The 23,389-nt window shown below is 45.3% G+C and overlaps 1 protein-coding gene across 1 annotated transcript in view; it reads left to right on the top strand.

Moving 5' to 3' along the window:
* Positions 1 to 22,744, top strand: part of NEB (nebulin) — a 105,004-nt gene extending 82,260 nt beyond the window's left edge. The window contains 32 exon segments of the mRNA XM_032113885.1: positions 160 to 270; positions 411 to 515; positions 1,261 to 1,365; positions 2,533 to 2,637; positions 3,424 to 3,534; positions 3,998 to 4,108; positions 5,007 to 5,120; positions 5,246 to 5,350; positions 5,763 to 5,867; positions 5,976 to 6,080; positions 6,867 to 6,959; positions 8,015 to 8,107; positions 9,208 to 9,300; positions 9,786 to 9,878; positions 10,941 to 11,033; positions 11,519 to 11,611; positions 12,446 to 12,538; positions 13,375 to 13,467; positions 14,331 to 14,423; positions 15,165 to 15,257; positions 15,686 to 15,778; positions 16,318 to 16,410; positions 16,852 to 16,944; positions 17,692 to 17,784; positions 18,089 to 18,181; positions 18,470 to 18,562; positions 18,892 to 18,999; positions 19,217 to 19,400; positions 19,967 to 20,059; positions 20,684 to 20,836; positions 21,066 to 21,175; positions 22,056 to 22,744. Coding sequence (XP_031969776.1) covers positions 160 to 270; positions 411 to 515; positions 1,261 to 1,365; positions 2,533 to 2,637; positions 3,424 to 3,534; positions 3,998 to 4,108; positions 5,007 to 5,120; positions 5,246 to 5,350; positions 5,763 to 5,867; positions 5,976 to 6,080; positions 6,867 to 6,959; positions 8,015 to 8,107; positions 9,208 to 9,300; positions 9,786 to 9,878; positions 10,941 to 11,033; positions 11,519 to 11,611; positions 12,446 to 12,538; positions 13,375 to 13,467; positions 14,331 to 14,423; positions 15,165 to 15,257; positions 15,686 to 15,778; positions 16,318 to 16,410; positions 16,852 to 16,944; positions 17,692 to 17,784; positions 18,089 to 18,181; positions 18,470 to 18,562; positions 18,892 to 18,999; positions 19,217 to 19,400; positions 19,967 to 20,059; positions 20,684 to 20,836; positions 21,066 to 21,175; positions 22,056 to 22,229 — 3,387 coding nt within the window. The 3' untranslated portion in view covers positions 22,230 to 22,744.
* Positions 22,745 to 23,389: the final 645 nt, after the last annotated feature.

The raw sequence follows: 23,389 nt of genomic DNA, 5'->3' as shown, positions 1-23,389 counted from the left end.
TGTGTCAGGTCTATTTTAAATAGTCTTTATTCCAGTGGACACCTTCGAGTTCCTGCACTTTTGTTCTTCTCCTAATCAGCCCCAGTGGAACAGGGGGTGCTGCAGCCAAACAGGTGAGTCCTGCACAGCAGCTGTGACACCTGGCTGTTCTCTGTTTAGGTGAAATACAAGGAGAACTTTGCCAAAGAGATGGGTAAAAAGCCAAAGTATGATTTGAAGGAGGCCAAAATCTACAAGACCCTGAAGGATGCCCACAACATGGCCAGCGAGGTACGTTCGCAGTTGCTTTTCCTGGGGGGAAATCCCAACCCGCCTTCCCAAATCCCTCCTTTGTGTTGTTGGAAGCTCTCCCAGCCCAGGCTGGACCAGCAGGGCCCTCTCCTGATGGGGTTTGGTCCCTGTGCCCCCAGGTGAAGTACAAGGCAGACCTGAAGAAGCTGCACAAGCCCGTCACGGACATGAAGGAGTCGCTGCTCATGAACCACGTGCTGAGCACAAGCCAGCTCGCCAGCGCTGTAAGCTCAGAGTGATCCCACAGCTCCCACGGGTGGGAATTCCCTTGGGAATTCTCTGCTAACTCCTCCTCCTGTAACAGCTGCTCCCTTCATGGGCATCACCTGGTAGTGACCTCTTCCTCCATTTCCTAATGACTCCTCCTTAACCAGCAGTGTCCCCACGTTTGTGCTCTGGGGAGGGAAATCTTCATCACCTGTACAACTGCTAATATTTTAAACACTGATCATTTTTACCGGATTGATTCTTGATCCCATTTTAACTGATGGCACTACACTAACAAATACTTCTTTTTATTTTTTCCTTTTTTCTTTACCGATTACTGTATTTAAATGTTTTATTTTTATCTGTTTTTTTTTTATTTCGTGCTTAACACTCCCCTATTGTAAATCCACATAATTGTGCCTAACAAAATAATTGATAATGAGAAAAGGCAAAACCCTTTATTGCCTGGTACAGCCTTTTCATTACCCACTGTGTTTTCTCTCTTCTCTTTTTTTTTCTTCTTTTAATCCTGGTTTTTACAAAACCTTTCTTGCAATCCAAATGACCATAAAAAAGATAACTATTCCTCCCCATCTTTAACCCCCATTATCAGTTCTAAACTTCTTGGTTTTTGTTTTACTTCTTGCATTTCTAATTTCTCTTTGATGTTCCGTTGAAATGTTGCTTTGATTGGACCTAAGAAGTAAATTTTCTGAGGGATTTTTTTTTTGATTGAGATAATTTTTGACACCTTCCCTTCAGTACCAGTACAAGAAGCAATATGAGAAGAGTAAGGGTCACTACCATGTGGTGCCAGATAATCTTGAACAGGTTCACTTCAGGGAGGCCTCAGAACTCCAGAGCCACGTAAGTTGGATGTGTGTTTGTCATTATCCCAACTCACTGAGCACCAAATTCCATCAAAATCCTCCCAGTAAATCCTCCAGGCTGTGACAGTCCCTGTGCTTCTCTGCCCCACCAACGCTGCACACCTGGGTAAGGATCCAGGGAGAATCACCTGCACATGTCCAAGTTCAGAACACATAAAATACACAGATAAGATCTCAGTGTGATTCCTTCATTCCAGAGTCAATCCCTGTTGCTCACCTCTGCTGCACAAGGATCTTTTTGCACAGGATGATACATTTCTCAGGGGGATTTTTGTCCAGAGAAAAAAGGACCTGGAAGTCACAGAAACTGGCAAGTGAAGGAATTAGGGTTGTTGCTGACAGTGTATTTCCAACTGCTTCATCCATTCCAGTGATCCAAAGGAGAGCTCTGCTGTCCTTTCCTGCATCCAAAAAGGCTTTATCCAAAACAGCACCTCCTGCTGCTTTGAAACGTGCCTGGAGTTTTTCCCTCTGGAACAAAACAGTGAATCCCTCCAGAGAAATTCATAGTGTGATTTAGACTCTGATCCTCTCTGTTCCAAGTGTTTACTGGCTGTAAAGCAAGAGAGAAATTATGGCTAGAACACAGCTAGAAATTATGGCTGGTTGTTCTGGTAGTTGGCATGGAATTCCAGAATGGTTTGGGGACACTAAGGATTATCCAGTCCCACCCCTGCCATGGGCAGGGACACCTCCCACTATCCCAGATTGCTCCAACCTGGCCTTAGACATTTCCAGGGATGTTCAAGGTATGGAAAGGCAAAAAGGTCATATAGCAAAGGACTGTAAGGAAATGGTTGTTAATTAGGTGGTTGTTAATGAGGTTGTAATTAATTTTTAAGTCAGTCCTTGTTGCTCCAGTTTGGAATCAGGCTCTGACTTGGCCACAGCCACAGCATTACCTCATTCAGCACTCTGAAAATCTGGATAATAGAACTTGAAGCAGGAATCTCTTCATCTTCATGGACATTTTACTTCCTGGACACCAAATTTTACATTTTCTGGTCAATAATACAAATTTCAGGAAGGCAAACTCTATTAGACATTAGCTTTTACCACAGAACTGTTGATAGTAGGCACATGCTGCTCAATTAATTAGGTCTTTGATTATTTAGGAGCGTGACTTTTTATCTTTTCTTCTCAGGTGAAATACAGAGAAAAGTATGAGAAGGAAAAAGGAAAACCCATGTTGGACTTTGAAACTCCCACATACCTGACTGCAAAGGAGTCTCAGCTCATGCAGAGCGAGGTAACATCAGTACTGATAAGCTGAAAAGCTTGAAAATGTCTTTTTTATACCTAAACTGTAATAGGGATTTAACAGGCAATTCTACTTGCACCTTGTGTATGCTGATAGACTGAAAAAATAGATCAGATTCCTTTATGATGGTTGTTAAATGCTACATTGAACATTCATGACCCCTTCCTGTCAAGAAACGAGTCAGAAATTATCTGTAATTTTTATCAGCTCTCAGTGAATGAAGCTTAAACAAGTCCTTGAATAAGAAATGTGGTACAAAACTCATCTCACTTAAACTTTTACAACGTGACAGTGTTTGTGTGATATCACAGGACAGACAAAGTGCCCTGCTTCTTTTTTTTCACCTCAAAACTCCATTTTTCAGAAACTCTTTTATTCCCTGCATGTCTCTGCTGTCACAGGTTCTCCTCAACCTGTCATTCTCTTTTCATGAGCAGTTTTTTTGTGTTTATTTGAAGTTTAATCCTGCTCTGGCCCAGATGGAGGCTGCAAAGCAGCTGTGTAAGGCCGTTGTCCTTGTGGTACCTTTTGAATGTTTTCTCTACATAGACAAATGAGTAGAAAAATAAAAACCAGAGGCAGGATCAGGTCCTGTTTCCATGGAAAGCACTGAGCTGCTTCACAAGTTTTAGTGGGAACAGGGTTTAGGTGCCCATTTAGCCTCAGCTGTACCCAGTGGCATTGATACCCTCCCAACTTTGCACATAATGAAAATATTGTAATAAATATTTGCTGGTTTACTTTTTTTTTTCTTCTTCTTCTTGCTCTCTTTAGAAAGAATATAAGAAGGACTTTGAAGAGTCCATGAAGGGCAGGAATCTCACTGGCCTGGAGGTCACACCATCCCTCTTACATGTCAAATACGCCACCAAAATAGCGAGCGAGGTACCAGCTCCTCTGGGCTTCTTTCCTCTGCCTCCTTCAGCACCTGCAGCATTCCCAGCACCAGTTCTTCTTCCCCACTCTCCTCCCCATGCACACTGAGCATGTTTACTTGGATTTTGTGCTGTGAGCTAATTTGCCATGGACATTTCTTCCTTGTCCTTTAACTGTGTTCCCATTTCCTGCCCCTCTCTGACTTCCCTCAGCCTAACTGGTCCATATGTGTGTGCCTTGCCAATTTCTCTTCCACAATAATCCCTGTCTTCTGTTGGAGTAGTTCTTCTATAACCCTCTACAATATTCTTTCTTGTTTTCCAAATTGTTTTCCAAATGTCTTTCTTTTTTTTTTTTTCTTTTGGAGATTTTGCAATTTTTTTTTCATTAATTTTTTTGCAACAAAGTTGGTAGAGTGTAAAACTCCCTCTGGTCTTGCTTTGCAGTGTTTTTCTTTCTCCTTCTCCTGCAGAAAGAGTACAGGAAGGATCTGGAGGAAGGAGTCAAAGGGAAGGGACTGACAGCCTTAGAGGAGACTCCAGACATGCTGAGAGCCAAGAATGCAACTCAGATCCTGAACGAGGTATGGAAGAGCTGCTCGGGAAGTGCCTGAGTGGATGGAACAGCCTCCAACTGCCATGGGCAGGGACACCTCCCACTGTCCCAGGCTGCTCCATGCCCTGTCCCACCTGGCCTGGGGCACTGCCAGGGATCCAGGGGCAGCCACAGCTGCTCTGGGCACCCTGTGCCAGGGCCTCCACACCCTCCCAGACAGGAATTCCTTCCCAGTATTCCATCCATCCCTGCCCTTCCACTGGTGTGAACTTCATCATTCCCTAGAAATTCTTGAGTAGAGGGAAGAAAAGAACACGGATGAGGGGCTAAGGACCAAAGTGGACTTTGAAGTGAGCTCTTTCCTGTGTTTACAGTCACTGTCAGGAATTCAGATGGAAAGCAGGAGCTGGGATCAACAGTCACTCAGGGGACTCATTAGTTAATTAGTCAAGGGTCTAAACCAAGATTTAAATCATGAAGCACACATTGAAATAATCTGGAATTATATAATCTGTGTGCATAATTATGAGTTGATATTAGAGGTATCCCTGCTTTGGGATTGGCACTGTTCCTGCTTTGGGATTGGCACTGTTCCTGGTTTGGGACTGGCACTATTCCTGGTTTGGGATTTGTACTGTTCCTGGTTTGGGACTGGCACTATTCTTGGTTTGGGATTTGTACTGTTCCTGGTTTGGGACTGGCACTATTCTTGGTTTGGGATTTGTACTGTTCCTGGTTTGGGACTGGCACTATTCCTGGTTTGGGACTGGCACTATTCCTAGTTTAGAGTTGGTACTATCCCTGCTTTGGGACTGGCGCTGTTCCTGCTTTGCGACTGGCACAATTCCTGGTTTGTGGCTGTGAATCTGGAGCTGCTGAAGCTGTTGCACCCCTTTGCTGTGATCCATTGCTGTGTTCCCCTGCAGAAGGAGTACAAGAAAGCCTTGGAGCTGGAGATCCGCGGGAAGGGCCTGAGCGAGCTGGCCCTGGAGACGCCGGATTTTGTGAGGGCCAAGAACGCCACCGACATTGCCAGCCAGGTCTGTGGCACCCCCCGACTCCCTGAGCTCTTTTTAAAGGAAAATGGAGATTTTTCTGGTTCAACCCAGTGCAAGTTGTTGTGCAGAGATGATCGAGGCACCTAAACGTGAGCTTTGCCCGACAGATCAAATACAAACAATTGGCAGAAATGGAGAAAGCCAACTACACCAGTGTTGTTGATACTCCAGAGATTATTCATGCCCAGCAGGTCAAGAACCTTTCCAGCCAGGTATCTTGAGTGAAGCAATTAATCCTGCTCCTGTGGGAATCCAGGAAATACTAATTGAGCACCCAAATAACCACCTCTCACAACGTTCAGGAGGCACCAGGGAACAAACCTCTCCAGAGCTCTGGAATTCTATGGCAATAATCAAATTAATTTTACTACTGTACCAAGTGACACGATAATTTCTCTTGCTTTGCAAAGCTAATTCTTTTTTAAGCAGATTCTTCTTAATTTCCTACTCCTAAATAACCTGCTGTCTAAAATAAACCTTGCACACAGGCGTAATCTCAGTTTGTATCAGACAGAGAACTCACATCTACACAAAGATGGGCGCTGTTCAACAAGCAATAACTCCAGTTTGTTTATTGCTGGTTTTGTGTTTTCTATTTTTAATCCATTTGGGCTTTTCCATCAGAAAAAATACAAGGAAGATGCAGAGAAGGACATGCCCTACTATGTGCCTGTGGCTGACACACCAGAAATGCAGCGGGTCCGAGAGAATCAGAAGAACTTCAGCATGGTAAGTACAGAAATTAAAAAAAAAAATAGATATATTTTTTATCTTCAAAGGAAACTGAGTGAATTTGTACAGCACAAAGTTAACATCTGACATTTTCCCTTTTCACAGCTTCAATATCAGTCAGACCTACAGAACAGTAAAGGAAAGGTCACAGTGGTACAGGACACGCCAGAAATTCTGAGGGTGAAGGAGAACCAGAAGAATTTCAGCTCGGTATGGTCACCTCTGTCTTCACTTCTCAGCCCAAAAAACAGAGTTTAATATCTTTAATAAAATTACAATTTTTTGGTGCTTCTCCTACAGATAACAGTACATTTAGTTGGGCTTTACAAGGTGCTTTTCCCTGCTGTTTTTGTGGGGTGATTGGCTTCTTTCACAGGCACAGCTGTGATAGAGTTAATCCCTCCTGTCATTAAATTAATATCATTATTGTCCCTTTTCCTTTGTGCTGTTCCCATGCCAGTCCCTCCCTGTCCCTCCTTGTGCTCTGTGTGCCTGAGTCGTTGCCCAGTTCCTGTTGCCACAAAGTGCCTCAGGTCTCCTGTGGCATTTTGCCTCCAGCACCATTAGCAAAGTACAAAGTGGAAAATCTTTGTATAAATCAAATTAGAGCAAATAATAACCTTCAATCCTAAAATTAGCCCCCAAGTGTTTTGATTATGGAATCATGGAATGGTTGGAAGGGACCTAAAGCTTGTCTTCTTCCATCCTGCCATGGGCAGGGACTCCTTCCACTATCCCAGGAATATCCCACTGAAATATATTTGATAATTTGACTTATTGTAGAAATAATTTTCTACTTAAAATGCATTAAATATAAAAAAATCAGCTTTTTTTTTTTTCCACAAATGGTGCTCACTTTGAACACCTTCAGAGAGGCAGTGACCAGAGTGGATCCTCTGGCTCTCAGCTGCTCTGTTGTGTCCAAATTCAGTGTTTGGGAGCAAGAATGTTGTGTTTTGGATGCTTAACCTTGTTGTCTTCATTCTAAACGTTAAGATTTTGTATAAAGAAGATATTGGAACTGGAACTACAATTGAAAAGACCCCAGAGATGCAGAGGGTTAAACGAACCCAGGATAATATCAGCTCGGTACACAAGAATTGGTTTTTGATACTCACTCTACCACTGCTAATTCAACTTGAAATAATACTTTTTTTTAATATTTTTTTCTTTTCTTTACATCTTGCTAACAGTGGTTTGGCAATAACCCACCCAGTTAAGGGTGACTTTCTGAAAGTTTTTGCCCATCCTCGTTACTTTAACAGCAACCTCTCTAATGATTAACATCCCATTTCTTACTTACAACCCATTTCTAAACCATGGAAGCTCTTGCTGTCATTTTGAGCTCATCCCAGATACAGTTTGGACAGGAAAAAAACCCATTTATGTTGAGAGGGATGTGTTGAAATATCTATTTCAACCCTGGGGCTCAGCTTTAGGATGAGTTGAGTTTTGAGTATTCCACATGATGAAGATTCCACCACCTGTTCCAGGGTGGGACCATCTCCCAGGAAAAAGTGTTTTACTCTGCTCAGACTGAATTTTCTGGTGATGGTTTTCTAGTTTGTTTTGTCCTGGCAAACTTTGGTGTTATCTAAAAGGTCACAGTACTCTAAAATTGGAATAATTATACTTATTAATTTTATTTTGAAGCTCCTAAACCTCCTCCATGCTTTTTTTGAATGCTGTTGTCATTTAGTGTCAGGCACTAACTCTGCAGCCAGTTTGTTCATGCAGAATGTGTTCAGTATGTTTAAAATGTTCTTGTGAAAGGCTTTTTTTGTTGTTACCCAAAGCAGAAATGCTTTGGTCACTGCTGAAATGCTGTGAGATGATTCTCACCCTTGTTAAATATGAGGGATTTTCACAGATCCCAAATTCTCCTTTGGTTGGTAGAAAGGCCAAATAGTATCAGGTTCAAAGGAATTTACCTGGTTTTATAAACCCCTTTCAGTGCCATTCCCAGTGACTCAACAGCTGAAGTTGCCTTGTCACAGATTCCTTGGGAAGGTGAGGGGAAGGTGTTGAATTCCATGAGATCCTTTAAACTTCCCCTCTGCACGAGATCAGGATAAAGCTCTTTATGCACCATGGAATGCTTTCCTGTCAATCCTTTCCTTTCCCTAATTCCTGTGCCCTTGCAGGTGAAGTACAAGGAGAGCATTGGGAAAGGAACTCCCATTCCCGACCTGCCGGAGGTGAAGCGCGTCAAGGAGACCCAGAAGCACATCAGCTCGGTAATGTCCCTGCTCCTGCCCCATCCACAGCCCTGCTCCAGCCTTTTATTGTTGGGAAGGCACCAGCTCTCCCAAATCCCTGTGGCCAGCAGCAGGAAATTGAAATACCTGGATTTTACAGGAATTATCCTACATCGGTCACTGCCTGTGTTCCTTCTGTGGCCGTTTCTAAACGCAGAGCTAGGAACTAGAATTACCCAGGTTATGTGTTAAAGTTTGTCTGGGAAAGAAAGGATCAGGGAGACAGAACTTTGTGGAAAAAACCCACAACAATTGGAGCCTTTTTGTGTGACAGTTATAAGGGAAAACAAAACCTTCCCCTATCCAGTCAAGTGTAGATTTTACTTGTGTTTCACAGCTCACTTTTGCACCACTGAGTTGTTTTTCCAAACGATTCCTCATTTTTTCTGGCCTTTTCCATAGGTTCTTTTCCCTTGCTGTGATTGCTTTATTTTTGTATTTGTTTCAATGACATCAAGCAGTGAAATTTTTTTTGTTGGTTTGTTTTGGTACAAGGATTTTACTATTTGCAAGAAGAGCTGTGAGTGCACTTGTCAGGTGTTCTGTTCCCACATGGTTGGGGTTATTCCATAAGCATCTGCTTGCATGAAAAATACAATTTTTTAAAAATCAAATCATTACAGGTTGAATTAAACCTCATAACATGAGGGCTGATACTCAGTTGGTTTTGTTTCCTAGACATTTAACCCAAAGTAAAGCAGTGGTGCAAACAAACAGAAATGAAAATGAATAAAGCCCACAATGAAGTCTTTGTGTGTTGAACAATTGCAGAAAAGGTTAAACTGTTTATTAATCCCATAAAGAAATGCTGACTGCCTGAAAAGTAATTCTGTTATATTTCCTAAACTAAGATAAAAAATAAAATGCCCCTCTCCAGCTTGGGTCAGGGGAATATTTGTGTCCTTTAAATGAAGACACATTGAAGGCAAATTACTCTGAGCTGGTGACTGTGCTGATAAAGACACTGAGTAATGTGAATTGTGCCCTTATTTCTGTATAATCCCAGTTTGTAATCCCAGTAAACAGGTCAGAGGTGTCTCCAGAGGTGGTCTCACCCCACTGGTGCTTGTGTCCCACAGGTGTTGTACAAGGAGGAGCTGGGCACAGGCACCCCCACGCCTGTGACCCCAGAAATGGAGCGGGTCAAACGCAACCAGGAGCAGATTAGCTCGGTATTTACACCTTGGAGGAGTTATAACAACATCTGTGTTGTTATAATCCTGTGCTCATAACATCCTAACCTTGTTCTTCCTCAGGGGTTTAGTCCTGGCTTTGCCCTGGCAGGATTTTAACTCATTGATCTTCCACTGTTTGTGCTTTTGGGGGATTTACACCTTGATGTGCTTTTCTTCTAAGAACAAACCTGCCTGAAAATAATACTGGCATTTCCTGAACTAAGCTGGGCAGCAGAACATCCCTTTGGAGCTGTGGTGTTTCTCCCCATGTCTGTTTTACCCTGGGCCTTTATCTCCTCTCTGCAGTCACCTATTGACAGAATAATCCACCACAGCCTCTTCCTTAATCTTTGCCTCTGGAATACGTGTGCCATGAATCCCAAGTGATCCTAACACTAAACATAATCCCATAAACGGTGGGATTTGGTGGGTTTGGCCTGTGCTGAGTGGGGTTTTTGTGGCAATGCTGTTGTCCCTCGCAGGTGTTGTACAAGGAGGGTTTAGGGGCTGGCACCGCGACGCCGGTGACGCCGGAGATGGAGCGAGTCCGACGGAACCAGGAGCACATTAGCTCGGTACTGAGGGATAAACCACACCTTCCTCCCCTTCCAAACCCAACCCCAACCCCCTTTAAGTCTTCCATGTCACATTCCTTCAATCCTTGGGTGAGCTGTGAGCAACTCTTCCTTAATCAAACCACCAAAGCCCTGTCAGGATCCTGATGTTTGCATTTTCCCCTCAATTTCATCCGTGCTGTTGTTCCAGCTGGGAGATTCTAACCTCACTAATTAAAGCACTGGAGCGGGGCCTTCTTTTGCTTCCCAAAGAAATATTAATTGTGGGAGCAGTGTCACTGCTCCTCAGGAGCAGAGTCCACCCTTGCAGCACCTCCAGGCTCACCTCTGCCAATGGAAAATGGACTCAACCCTTCCCGAGTCACGGGATCAGGGAATGGTTTGGGTTGGAAGCAGTGAGATGTCTCTGCCTGTTCCTGCTGTGCTGGGGCTCTCCTGTGTCCCAAGGTCTTTGTGAGGAGCCCGGGTGGCATTCCCAGGTCACAGCAGTGAGGGAGCATCAGGAACATTCGGTGTAGATGGGAAAATTGCTGTAGGAGTGAAGTCCTGTCTGGAATTCCTACTCCTGGCACATCCACTCAGATGAGCACTGTGCCACCACTTCGTTCTCTATTTCTGTTTCCATTTGTGACCCATTTGGGTTCACTCTGCCCCAATCCCACCAGGAATTCAGTTCTGGCAGAAATCCCTGGGACAGTGACAGGCACTTCCCTGGCCTGGGCTCCCTGCAGCTCCCTCAGCCTGGCTGGAACTCTGAGGCAAAGCTGCCACATCTGGAGCTGGAGTAGGGAAAACCCTTTGCCAGGGGATTTTCAGGAGCCTGGGAACATTCCAGCAGCTCTGGCCTGGGTGGGATGACAGCAACATTACCTGGTTATTTTTATTAAGGTTTTTTTTGCTGGGTTTTGACCAAGGCTAGAAAAACTCTATTTTTCACACTTCGCAGTTTCACGATATTCAATTATTTCTCTTCTCTCTCTCCTCCCTGTCCTCCCCTTTCCTTTCCTTTCCTTCCCTTTCATTTTATTTTATTTTTATTTTATTACTCCCTGCTGCCCACAGGTGTTGTACAAGGAGGGGCTGGGGGTTGGCACCCCAGTTCCTGTCACTCCTGAGATGGAGAGGGTCAAACGCAACCAGGAGAACTTTAGCTCGGTATCTTTTTATCCTTTCAGAAAAAACCCAGTTCCCTGTAGCTATTTAACACCTGCAAACTTTAAATCCTCTCAAATTAACTTATAAAAAAATCCCCTTTCTGCTGTTATGTTTTTAGGTACAATATTTTATATACTTATGTTTGAAAATATTTTTCTTATGATTTTAACACTTGTTGCTTCATGTGCATTATTTTTTTTCCTGAAGTTTAAGCTATTTTGTATTTTTAAACCTTTTTTTTCTTAAATTTGCTGACTTCCCATCCTGTAATACTTTGTTCCTCCACTGCAGCCTCTGCAAGCAGTTGGATGTGTGTTCCCAGACGTCCCTTCCTCTGAATTTGTCACATTTAATAACTGATTTACGCTCCCTAATTTTTTCTGCTTTCTAGTACATTTAGTGGGCATAAAATTCTGTGAATTCCCTTCATAAAGTGCAGATTTTTTCTGGCTTTACCTCTTTTTGACTGCCCTGTTGCCCCACAGGTGTTGTACAAGGAGGAGCTGGGGACAGGAACCCCCACCCCTGTCACTCCTGAGATTGAGAGGGTCAAACGCAATCAAGAAAACTTTAGCTCGGTATTTTTTCATTTCAAAAGCCAAAAAATTTCCCTTTTAATCTGTTTTAAAATAATCTTAACCCCAGAATAATTGACTGACACAAGACCTTCCCATTCCTTGTGTTTTGCCCTTTTTCCTTTGTAATCACTGCCTTATTTTGATTCCATCCATCCCACTGGTGAGTTTAGATTCCTTCCTCCCATCTTTTTCCTGACATATTTTTTCTGATCTGTTTTTCCTTTTATTAATCACTTCACTCCTTGATTCTTTCCCCCCCTGGTTTTCCCATGTATAAAATGTCAGCTCTTCAGTGCCTGACCCAACTGCGTGGCCGTGCCCTGAGCTCTGATCCCTGAGCCTGCTGGGCTGGGTGTGGGATGGGGAAACCAACTGCACTTGGTGCCTGGATTCCTCCTGGGTTGCATTTGGTGCCTTTTCCCTTGGGAATTGTTGCAGGGGGACGCTGGCAGTGCTCTGGGGGTGTTGGCAGGGTTGGAATGTGTGGAAAAGGTGAGGGAAGAGCCTTGGAAAACAGGAGAGCACTAGGAATTATATGTGTGTAAGGTAGAAAATTATACATTGATATATATATAGATTTTATGTATTATATAATTATAAAATTCTTAAAATAAATAATAATAAGGAATATATATGTAATGACTAATAATTAATATATACTTTTTTCCCAATAGCCCACCTAAATCCACCTCCCTTCAGCCTCGGCCATATCAGAGTTTTAAATTAGTTTTTATTTCTGGGGATTTTTAACCCAGGATGTGTCAGGAGCCCCTCTCTGCTGGGCTGATGCTTTTGGTGCTGCTTTGATTCTGTTTTTTCCCCATTGCCCCACAGGTGTTGTACAAGGAGGAGCTGGGGACAGGAACCCCCACCCCTGTCACTCCTGAGATTGAGAGGGTCAAACGCAATCAAGAAAACTTTAGCTCGGTATTTTTTCATTTCAAAAGCCAAAAAATTTCCCTTTTAATCTTTTTAAAAATAATCTTAACCCCAGAATAACTGACTGACACAAGACCTTCCCATTCCTTGTGTTTTGCCATTTTTCCTTTGTAATCACTGCCTTATTTTGATTCAATCCATCCCACTGGTGAGTTTAGATTCCTTCCTCCCATCTTTTTCCTGACATATTTTTTCTGATCTGCTTTTCCTTTTATTAATCACTTTACTCCTTGATTCTTTCCCCCCCCGGTTTTCCCACGTATAAAATGTCAGCTCTTCAGTGCCTGACCCAACTGCGTGGCCGTGCCCTGAGCTCTGATCCCTGAGCCTGCTGGGCTGGGTGTGGGATGGGGAAACCAACTGCACTTGGTGCCTGGATTCCTCCTGGGTTGCATTTGGTGCCTTTTCCCTTGGGAATTGTTGCAGGGGGACGCTGGCAGTGCTCTGGGGGTGTTGGCAGGGTTGGAATGTGTGGAAAAGGTGAGGGAAGAGCCTTGGAAAACAGGAGAGCACTAGGAATTATATGTGTGTAAGGTAGAAAATTATACATTGATATATATATATAGATTTTATGTATTATATAATTATAAAATTCTTAAAATAAACAATAATAAGGAATATATATGTAATGACTAATAATTAATATATACTTTTTTCCCAATATCCCACCTAAATCCTCCTCCTTTCAGCCTCGGCCATATCAGAGTTTTAAATTAGTTTTTATTTCTGGGGATTTTTAACCCAGGATGTGTCAGGAGCCCCTCTCTGCTGGGCTGATGCTTTTGGTGCTGCTTTGATTCTGTTTTTTCCCCGTTGCCCCACAGGTGTTGTACAAGGAGGAGCTGGGGACAGGAACCCCCACCCCTGTCACTCCTGAGATTGAGAGGGTCAAACGCAATCAAGAAAACTTTAGCTCGGTATTTTTTCATTTCAAAAGCCAAAAGAATTTCCCTTTTAATCTTTTTAAAAATAATCTTAACCCCAGAATAATTGATTGACACAAGACCATCCCATTCCTTGTGTTTTGCCCTTTTTCCTTTGTAATCACTGCCTTATTTTGATTCCATCCATCCCACTGGTGAGTTTAGATTCCTTCCTCCCATCTTTTTCCTGACATATTTTTTCTGATCTGTTTTTCCTTTTATTAATCACTTCACTCCTTGATTCTTTCCCCCCCCTGGTTTTCCCATGTATAAAATGTCAGCTCTTCAGTGCCTGACCCAACTGCGTGGCCGTGCCCTGAGCTCTGATCCCTGAGCCTGCTGGGCTGGGTGTGGGATGGGGAAACCAACTGCACTTGGTGCCTGGATTCCTCCTGGGTTGCATTTGGTGCCTTTTCCCTTGGGAATTGTTGCAGGGGGACGCTGGCAGTGCTCTGGGGGTGTTGGCAGGGTTGGAATGTGTGGAAAAGGTGAGGGAAGAGCCTTGGAAAACAGGAGAGCACTAGGAATTATATGTGTGTAAGGTAGAAAATTATAGATTGATTGATATATAGATTGATATATTTTATGTATTATATAACTATATAATACATAAAATAAATAATAATATCTATAATAATGATAAGGAATATATATTTAATAAATAATTAATATATAAATATGTGTATTTTCCCAATATCCCACCTAAATCCACCTCCCTTCAGCCTCGGCCATATCAGAGTTTTAAATTAGTTTTTATTTCTAGGGATTTTTAACCCAGGATGTGTCAGAAGCCCCTCTCTGCTGGGCTGATGCTTTTGGTGCTGCTTTGATTCTGTTTTTTCCCTGTTGCCCCACAGGTGTTGTACAAGGAGGAGCTGGGGACAGGAACCCCCACCCCTGTCACTCCTGAGATTGAGAGGGTCAAACGCAATCAAGAAAACTTTAGCTCGGTATTTTTTTCATTTCAAAAGCAAAAAAAAAAAAAAAAAAAAAAAAAAAAAAAAAAAAAAAAAAAAAATCCCTCTTAATCAATTTTAAAATACTTTTTAACCCACACAACAATATTCTTGTTTCCTTATAATCGACTTACCCAAAAAATAATAGCCTGCTCCCTCTCAGGTTTTTTTTCCTTCATAATTATTACTTACATTGTTCTTATTCCCTTTTTTAATTACATCATTTTAGTAATTGAATTCCACCTTTTAGAGTGTGATTACTTTTTTTTTTTAACTCTTAAAAAACCCACCCCGTTTTCCTTAATTATTCCCAAGGGTCCTTTTTTTAACTCTTAAAAATCCACCTTGTTTCCTTTATTCAGTCTCAGCCTTTCTTTTTTTTAACTCTTAGAAATCCACCCTATTTTCCTTGTTTAGTCCCACCTTCAGTGTTGTTCCATGCAGTGAATTTCCCCCTGATTTTCCTCATTTTATACACGAGCACTAAACCTTGGCTGGCTGGGGTGGGCTCAGTGGGATCTGCTGTGCTGGGAGAGGAACCACAACTGCTTTATTTGGTACTTTTTTGCTGCTTTCACAGCTTTCATTGCTCAGTTTTGTGTCCAGGTGCTGAGCAGTGTCGGTGGTTTGGAGCAGGATTTCACTTCTCTCTTCCATCCCAAACTTTCTCTCCAAGCGAAGGCTCCGTGTCCCGGTTTTTTCCCCATCCCTGACCTCGCCCTTGTTATCCCGCAGGTTCTGTACCGGGAGGAGCTGGGCACGGGCACCCCAATCCCGGTCACTCCCGAGCTGGAGAGGGTCAAACGCAACCAGGAGCACCTGAGCTCGGTATTGTGTGGAGGAGGAGTTTTCCCTTTAACTCCACTCAACCAAAATCCTTAACCTTTGTTAAAACGGCACCAAAATTCCTCTTTTTCTTCCATATAATCAACTGATAATCACATCCTCTCTTCCTCACTGTGTTTTCCAACGTTACTGACCTCCCACTTCTTCACTGATGCAATTATTTACAAATATTTACGTTGTTCTAAATATTTTTAACTCTTTTGTTCCCTGTTCCAACTTCCTTTTTCCTTTCTATGTGGGGTTTTTTTATGTATAAAATCTTGATGCCTTTTTTCAACCGTGGACGAGGGAGGAGGGTGTGACTTCCCAGGAGGCTGCAGTGGGGGTCTGAAAGCTCCCATTGCCCAGGAAATTTTGGATTTAATGATTTTTGAGTCGCTGATGCTTTTGGACGGTCTCTTGTTGTGCAGGTGTTGTACAAAGAGAGCGTGGGGACAGGGACCCCCACTCCTGTCACCCCCGAGATGGAGAGGGTCAAACGCAACCAGGAGATTTGCAGCTCGGTACTTTGCCAAGAGCAACACTTCCCTTTAACTCTTTAAACGCGGAGTGAAATCCTTTTAACTCTTTCGAAGCACTTTTTAACCGTTTGGAGAAGTGGCTTTGTCCCCAGGTAACGCTGGCCCTGCTCTAAAGCAGCGCAGAGCAGGGCTCACTTCTCACTCGTGGCTTTCTCAGGTTGAAATGTTAACTTGGTTCAGTTGACCTTGTTTTAAGAGCGATTTTAATGTCCTGTTCTAATCCTAAACCCGCTCAAGCTCCTCTCCTTTCCTCTGCAGTGCTGACATTTATTTTAAAGCAGTTAATTGAATTTTCTGGCCCTGCTCAGCCTCTCCGGTGGGATTTTGTGCTCTTTGATGCAGTACTTACACCGTTTATCACCAGTAGTTCAAGCCAGCCTGCCAAACTACTTCTCTACTAAAACAGTGCCCAGGACCCGCTTTAAAAACACCTGGGAAACTAAATCCAAGGGAAAAGAAACGTGTCGGGAGATCTGTTTCTTGACTGTCCCTTTCTCTGGCTCCTTTCTCTCGCCCCACAGGTGTTGTATAAGGAAAACATAGGGAAAGCCACCCCCACCCCCGTCACTCCCGAGATGGAGAGAGTCAAACGCAATCAAGAGATCATCAGCTCGGTACTTCCACCAGGAAACGTTCCTGAAGATCGGAGTGAAGTGTTTAACCCGGCTGGAGCATCAGCACCCCGTGCTTATTAACCCCTTAAATGACTGTGCCCCGAGGCCCCGCCCCGCGCCCGCACACAAACGGCACCAGCTGCTCTTTAACGCTGCCCCAGGCAGGCGCTGACTAGGAAATGATCCCTTTGGGGATGGATGATGTTCTCCTGCTGAATTTTTAACCCTTTCTCACTCCACCTGTGCTTTGATGCCAATGATTGCAGCCAGGGCGGGTTCCTGCATCCCAGATTAATGGCAACGCTCCAATTCCTCCTCCTGTGCCACAGCTCTAACTCCGTGTAACGACTCCAAAGCTGTTTTGTGTGTTCTGCTTTTTGGTGTTTTTTTGTTTTTCTTTTCCTCTTTAATGACCTTTGGATATTCCCTTGTATCCTGTAGGTTTTGTACAAGGAAAATGTGGGGAAGGTGACCCCAACCCCCATCACCCCCGAGATGGAGAGAGTCAAACGCAACCAAGAGATCATTAGCTCGGTACCTTCCCAGAGATTTCTGCCTTCCTTTGTGCTTAAACTTAATCAAGTAACAGCCTAACTCCCACCCAGAGCTGGTTTTAAATTAAAAATAGATGTATTTCTTTTTTTCTGCACATTAATTGCTCCTTCTAAACCCAAATTACTTCAGTCTTAACGGTGTGATCCAGAATTTTAGGCCTTTTTTACAACTTGGTTTGTGAATTTGGGGGCTCTATCCAGACCATCTCAAGAGCTTGGATCCCTTGCTGGGGATCAGGGAATGGGTTGGAAGGGACATAAAGCTCACTTCATTCCCTTACCTTCCACTAGCCCAGGCTTTCCAGGGATATTCAGGTTTCTCTCTGTGTTCAGTGTTTCACCTTTCATGGCATTTTCAGGTGGATTTGACTTCAGGGAAAAATACCCATCCCTGACACCATTATTGGGGCAGTGTGGCAACAAAACTTCCCCCTCCCTCCCAAAAAGATCAGGAGTTGCTTCAAATATAGATTAAAAAGCAGATAAAACATTTCTGGACCAGCTTTGTAGGGCCAGAGGCACTTCCTGAGCCTGTGGAGCCACCCTACACCTGGATAGAGCCCTTAACCATGAATGCCAGCTTTCCTCTCCACTCCCTGTTCCTCACCCCTCCTGCAGCACTAAACGTTTGATGTTTTGAAATCTGGTAACAAAGTAATAATTTGGGTTCCACCCCTCGTGCTTTGGGGTTGTTGAAGACGCCGGGTCCCTGTTCTGTGTCCCGCAGGTGTTGTACAAAGAGAACGTGGGGCAGGCGACCCCCACGCCGGTCACTCCCGAGATGGAGCGAGTCAAACGCACCCAGGAGCAGATTAGCTCGGTATTTTCCCAGGAAAACTCTTCCCAAACCTCCCACTGCAGTGGTTAACACCAGAGGATGTCATAGAGCTCTTCTCAATAACCTCACTCTGCCTGGTTTTATTTAACCCTCTAATTTTTTTTTCTCTAAAAAGTCACCTCTGAAGTACTGTGGCTTTAAAGGGTTTTTTTGTCACTTAACTCGTTAATACGATTTCTCCTGACTTTTTTTTTTTCTTTCCTAACGGCTGGTGTGGAGTCTAAAAGCAGTAACATCCCAGTTGTGGAGTTGTGCCTTGGTGACTGGGTTCCTTTGTGGTCTGTAGGTTGCATACAGGGAAGGTTTAGGGAAGGCCACTCCCAGCCCGCTCACTCCGGAGATGGAAAGAGTCAAGCGGAACCAGGAACAAATCAGCTCGGTACTGAAAGCACAGCCAAGCACCTTGTGTCAAAAATAACCATCCTGAGCCAAACTCCACCTAATTCAGCCTTATCTTCCCAGTTTTCCTTATTTTAGCCTATTTTCCCTTTGATTTTTTTTTTTTTTTTTTTTTTGTTTTACCTTTTGCCAATAACTTTTCAGCTGCTTTGTTTCCTGAGATCTTTCCCACTCTGCAGGGCTGAGTTTGCTTGAACACTAACCCCACTCCCAGGAACAGCTGGAATTCTTCCAGTCTGAGCTGTGTCCACGTGTCTGTGCCCTGCAGGTGCTGTACAAGGAGCAAATGGCCAAGGGAACTCCGACCCCACTGACCCCAGAGATGGAGAGAGCCAAGCGCAACCAGGAGAACATCAGCTCGGTGGGTGCTGCTCGGGGAGGGAAAACACAGGAAAAGAACATTACATCCCTGAAATCCTCACTCAGATGGGAGAGATTTGGAAGGATATTGGAACCACAGGGAATTCTTTAACACTTCCTGGTGCAATCAAGTATTTCTGTGGTGAACTGGGTTAGTTTGGGCTTTTTAAACAGTTAAATTTCAAATTACTGCCATAATACTCTGGGATGTATAAAATGATGGTTCTTCTGTAACAGTCTCATAAAAAAATGTGTAAGATCATCTGGGACTGGCCCTTCTTTGCCAAGCTGGTGCTCCAGACGTAAATCCTGTCCTCCTCCCCCCCGCAGGTTCTTTACTCTGACAGCTTCCGGAAGCAAGTCCAAGGAAAAGCCGCCTACGTCCTGGACACCCCGGAGATGCGGCGCGTGCGGGAGACCCAGAAACACATCTCCACTGTAAGAGCACTTCCAGAGGTGTCCTTACCCTGGGAGGGGCGCGAAATAGAAAAATAACCCAGGCTGGCAGCAAGGACAGTGTGTCCTGCCAGGTTCGGTTATCCAAGTCCCAAGTTTGGGATTAGGCTCTCTCAAGAATGGGAAAGCCAAAGTTCAGGAGCTCCCTGTTGGAAATGCCCCCGAGGGAAGCAGGAATCACAATCATTTGGAATTGCAGGTGAAGTACCACGAGGACTTTGAGAAGAGCAAAGGGAGCTTCACGCCCGTGGTCACCGACCCCATCACGGAGCGTGTGAAGAAGAACATGCAGGACTTCAGTGACATCAGCTACAGGGGCATCCAGAGGAGGGTGGTGGAGATGGAGCGGAAACGCGTGGACCAGGACCAGGAGAACATCACCGGTGAGGAGACCTGGGCACATCTGTTACACAAGCACAGCTGGAGGAGGGGTGTAACTTCAGCTCAGCCACATCAATTCAAATTCATCATCACTCGGAGATGTTCTCATCCACGTCCTTTTGGAAAATACTCTCTCACAGCAGCTGTAAAGCACCTGTGACCTGCTGTCCCCACACTTAAAATGTCACACTGGCCTTACTTCTATTTTTAACTTCATCTCTAATTCACAGAGAAATGTCTTGCTGTAGATTGATTGTCAAAAAGCCAAATCTGTGCTATAGAATTGAGCAGCCCTAATTTATAAAACAAGGGTGATTTTTCAAACAATCCCTAACTGGTTTGGGGTGGAGAGACCTTAAAACTCATCCAGTTCCACCCTGCCATGGGCAGGGACACCTTCCACTACCCCAGGGTGCTCCAACCCCAGTGTCCAACCTGGCCTTGGCCACTCCCAGGGCTGGGGAGGACACAGCTCCTGTTCTGCTGGCCAGGCCAGCCTGTGCTGCTCAGGCTTTCCCAGAGCTGCCCAAGCTCCAGCCTCTCCTCAGGAAGTGCTGTTTTCCTGCAGGGCTCCGGGTATGGAGAACCAACCCCGGCTCCGTCTTTGACTACGACCCTGCTGAGGACAACATCCAGTCCCGGAGCCTGCACATGATCTCAGGTGTGTCAGGCTGCACCGGGGCACAGTGGGATTTAAACTCCTGTAGAAGTGTGGTTTGGGGGCCAAACAGAGCTGAGACTTTACAAGTGACACAGGGAACAGAGGAGAAATTGGCTGTAGCTGCTCCTCACCAGTGTAACTTATATTCAAAAAATACATTATTAATCTTCCTCTCATAAAATGATCCAACAGAGGCAGGAGGAGGATTGTTTATATGACCCACAGCTGCCATGATACAACATATGCTTCCTTTTGAGATTATTCAAAGTGCTGTTCTCAGTTACCTTTCTTTTAACTCCTGCCTGACAGGAAAAATACCTGGAGGGTAGAAAAGTCTTGGGGATGGCTCAGAGCTGTGTCAGGAAGGAAAGCACAGGATAGTGAGAATAGAAATTTTGGAAGCAGCTAGGACTAAGGGGAAAGAGGCTGGAGAAAGGACAAGAATATTGTGGATATTGAAGAGTAAAATTTCAGTGTGGTATCCATGGAATGCTGAGAAATCCCACTAGGGAACCATGAAACGACACTGGGATCATGGAAAAAGTTGAGCTTAGCAGGGCTGGGTTCTGTGAGCTCTCAGCTCCGGGGCTGGTGACTGTCCCTGCTGTCCCCCTGTCCCCGCAGTCCAGGCGCAGCGCCGCAGCCGCGAGCACTCGCGCTCCGCCAGCGCCCTGAGCATCAGCGGCGCCGCCGACGAGAAATCCGAGCCCTCGGACGGCACCGACCAGCGCCTGTCCTACTACAGCAACGGGGGCTTCTTCAGCGCCACGGCCACAGGTACGGGGGCACCCTGTGGGGACAGACGCGACCCCAGCTGCTCGTGGGACTGCGCTCAGCAATTCCCAGAGCCCGGAAAAGCCTCATCTCCAAAGGGCTGGGTTGTGCTCAAGCAACAGCTGTAAATGTGCATTTTAAACTGCCTTTGGCCCACCCCAGCAGCCTGTATCCAGAACAGCTCTATCACAATTCCTTGAAAAACACCAGGAACTCTCTTCTCCCTTTGCAGTGGGCTACAAGCAGGTGAAGACCATTGAGTTGCCGCAGCAACGCTCGTCCTCAGTCGCCACGCAGCAAACCACGGTGTCCTCGGTGCCTTCCCACCCTTCCACTGCTGGGGTGAGTAACCCTGATTGCTCCCTGCGGTGAGGAGACAGCCCCAGGAGAGAATGTGGCTGCCTGCAGGGGTCACAGCCCACGGGGAGCACCAATTAATAGCATTAATCCAAGACTGAGTTGGTAACATTTCAATCCACGGGGCTGAAGCTCTGTATGAAAGCAGGTGAAGGTGTAACAGTGACTGAGGGGGGACACACCCTCCCCTGTGCCTGGAAACACTGAATTAGCAGTTGGAAACTCTGAATGAGCTCTTCTTCCTACTTCACACTTGAAAATTTAGGAGTGGGAAGAAGTGCTCATTCAGAGATTGCCTCGGGAGCAGGTGCTGGACAGTGGGAATGGCACTGCCTCCAAAAATTGCTGGGAGGTAACAACTTAAAAGTTACAGCTGGAGCTGATGCTGCTCAACCCTCAGTGAGCATCACCAGCAGCCCCAGGGGTTGTGGCACTCAGGTACCAAGGTGCTCAGGGAGGGAGAAGCAGCCAGGACATTTGAAGGAGCAGCCAGACCCTCCTCTGACACCAATTCCAAATCTTGGCTGTCGGCGTTTGACCCTGTCCCCTCTGGCTCTGGCAGCAGACGTTCCAGGTCATGTCAGGGTTTGACCATATCCCTTGGTGTCCCCTGTGTCTTGCAGAAGAGGTTCTGTCCCGTCAGGGTTTGACCATATCCTCAGTGTCCCTGCAGAAGGCATTAAGAGCCACGTCCCGGTTTGATCGTGTCCTTTTTGTCCCATGTCAAGGTGTGACCATGTCCCTTTTGTCTCCTCTGTGTCCCAAGACACTCAGGGCCATGTAAGGCTTTGACCAGGTCCCTTTGTGTCCCCGAAGCCATTGTGTGTCCTGTCAGGCTTTGACCATGGCCCTTGTGTCCCTGCAGAAGACGTTCCGGGCCATGTACGACTACACGGCGGCCGACGCGGACGAGGTGTCCTTCAAGGACGGGGACACCATCGTCAATGTGCAGGCCATCGACGAGGGCTGGATGTACGGCACGGTCCAGAGGACCGGCAAGACCGGGATGCTCCCGGCCAACTACGTGGAGGCCGTGTGAGCCCAGCCTGCCCCAGGGCTGGGACACCTCCCCCAGGGCCTCCTGTCCCTGGGAACCACAACAGGAATAACTGCAGAGCAAGATCCACCTGGAGTATCCTGCAAGGTTCGGTGAAGTACCTCTAAGCACATCCTGCCTTTCTCCCCGTGCAAAAAACTCCCAACTATTGTCTGGAATTTCAAACATTTCATCACACTCTGTAATGAGACACTACACAACTCAGCATCTCCAAAATTCTGTTACTAAAGACTAACACACACTTTGCTTTATTCATTCTCCCCCAAAGAGAGAATTTTTCTGGGCTGTTCTAAAATGTTTGAATCTCTTCACTTCCTTTTCCATATAAGCCACGTTTAAGCTTTGTATTTCAAACCAATTTGGGGAGGGAAAAGCAACCACCCCTCCCCCTCCTGCTTGCTGAGCTCTCATGAATGTGTTGTCCTGCAACTGTTCTGGGGGCAAAAGCTGTGATTTCTTGTAAATTAGTGATGAATAAAGCTGAGGTTTCTGCAGTATGGATGGATTCACTGGTGCTGGAAGCAGGGACTGATCCCAAAAACTGGCTTTGCTCAGGAAACTTGGCTGAGGGAGGGAAGGACTTGGATCTGGACAGGTTATTTCACACCTGAACATCATTTTTTGCTTCATCTACTGCAGCACCTGGTACCAGCCACTCCCCAGGAAAGAAGGGAATAAAATTCCTTGGATACCGTGTCTAAGATAAGCCTAAATCCAAGTTAACAGCAGGAGCTGTAGCATTACCCCTGAGGAGTTCATAGCTCAGAGGGAATTCCCAGCACAGCCAGCCTGAAGGGAAATGTCCTTCCCAAGGCAGGACTCGGGACTGGCAGCACTGGGAGTTGGGATTAAAACCCTTTCCATGTGTGAGGAACATCCTTACCTGTGCAGGGCAGGGGCTGTAAAGCTGAGCACTCCTAAGGAGGCAGATCTGGAACCACATTAACATTTTCAGGAAAACAAAAAAAGCCCCAGAGAACTGTTCCTGTTACAGCTCCAGGCTGTCTTGTCCCCTTTTTCCATGAGACACAGAGCAAAAAATACTCAGAGTTTGAACACCACATCCCAGCCTGTCCTCAAGGACCTGCTCCTACCTTACAGCAGCAGTGATGACATTCCAAGGTCCCTCCCAGTCTTGGGAA

This window comes from Corvus moneduloides, chromosome 7, assembly GCF_009650955.1.
Source record: "Corvus moneduloides isolate bCorMon1 chromosome 7, bCorMon1.pri, whole genome shotgun sequence".
NCBI classification, from domain to species: domain Eukaryota; kingdom Metazoa; phylum Chordata; class Aves; order Passeriformes; family Corvidae; genus Corvus; species Corvus moneduloides.
This window is presented reverse-complemented; position numbering and strand designations above follow the sequence as displayed.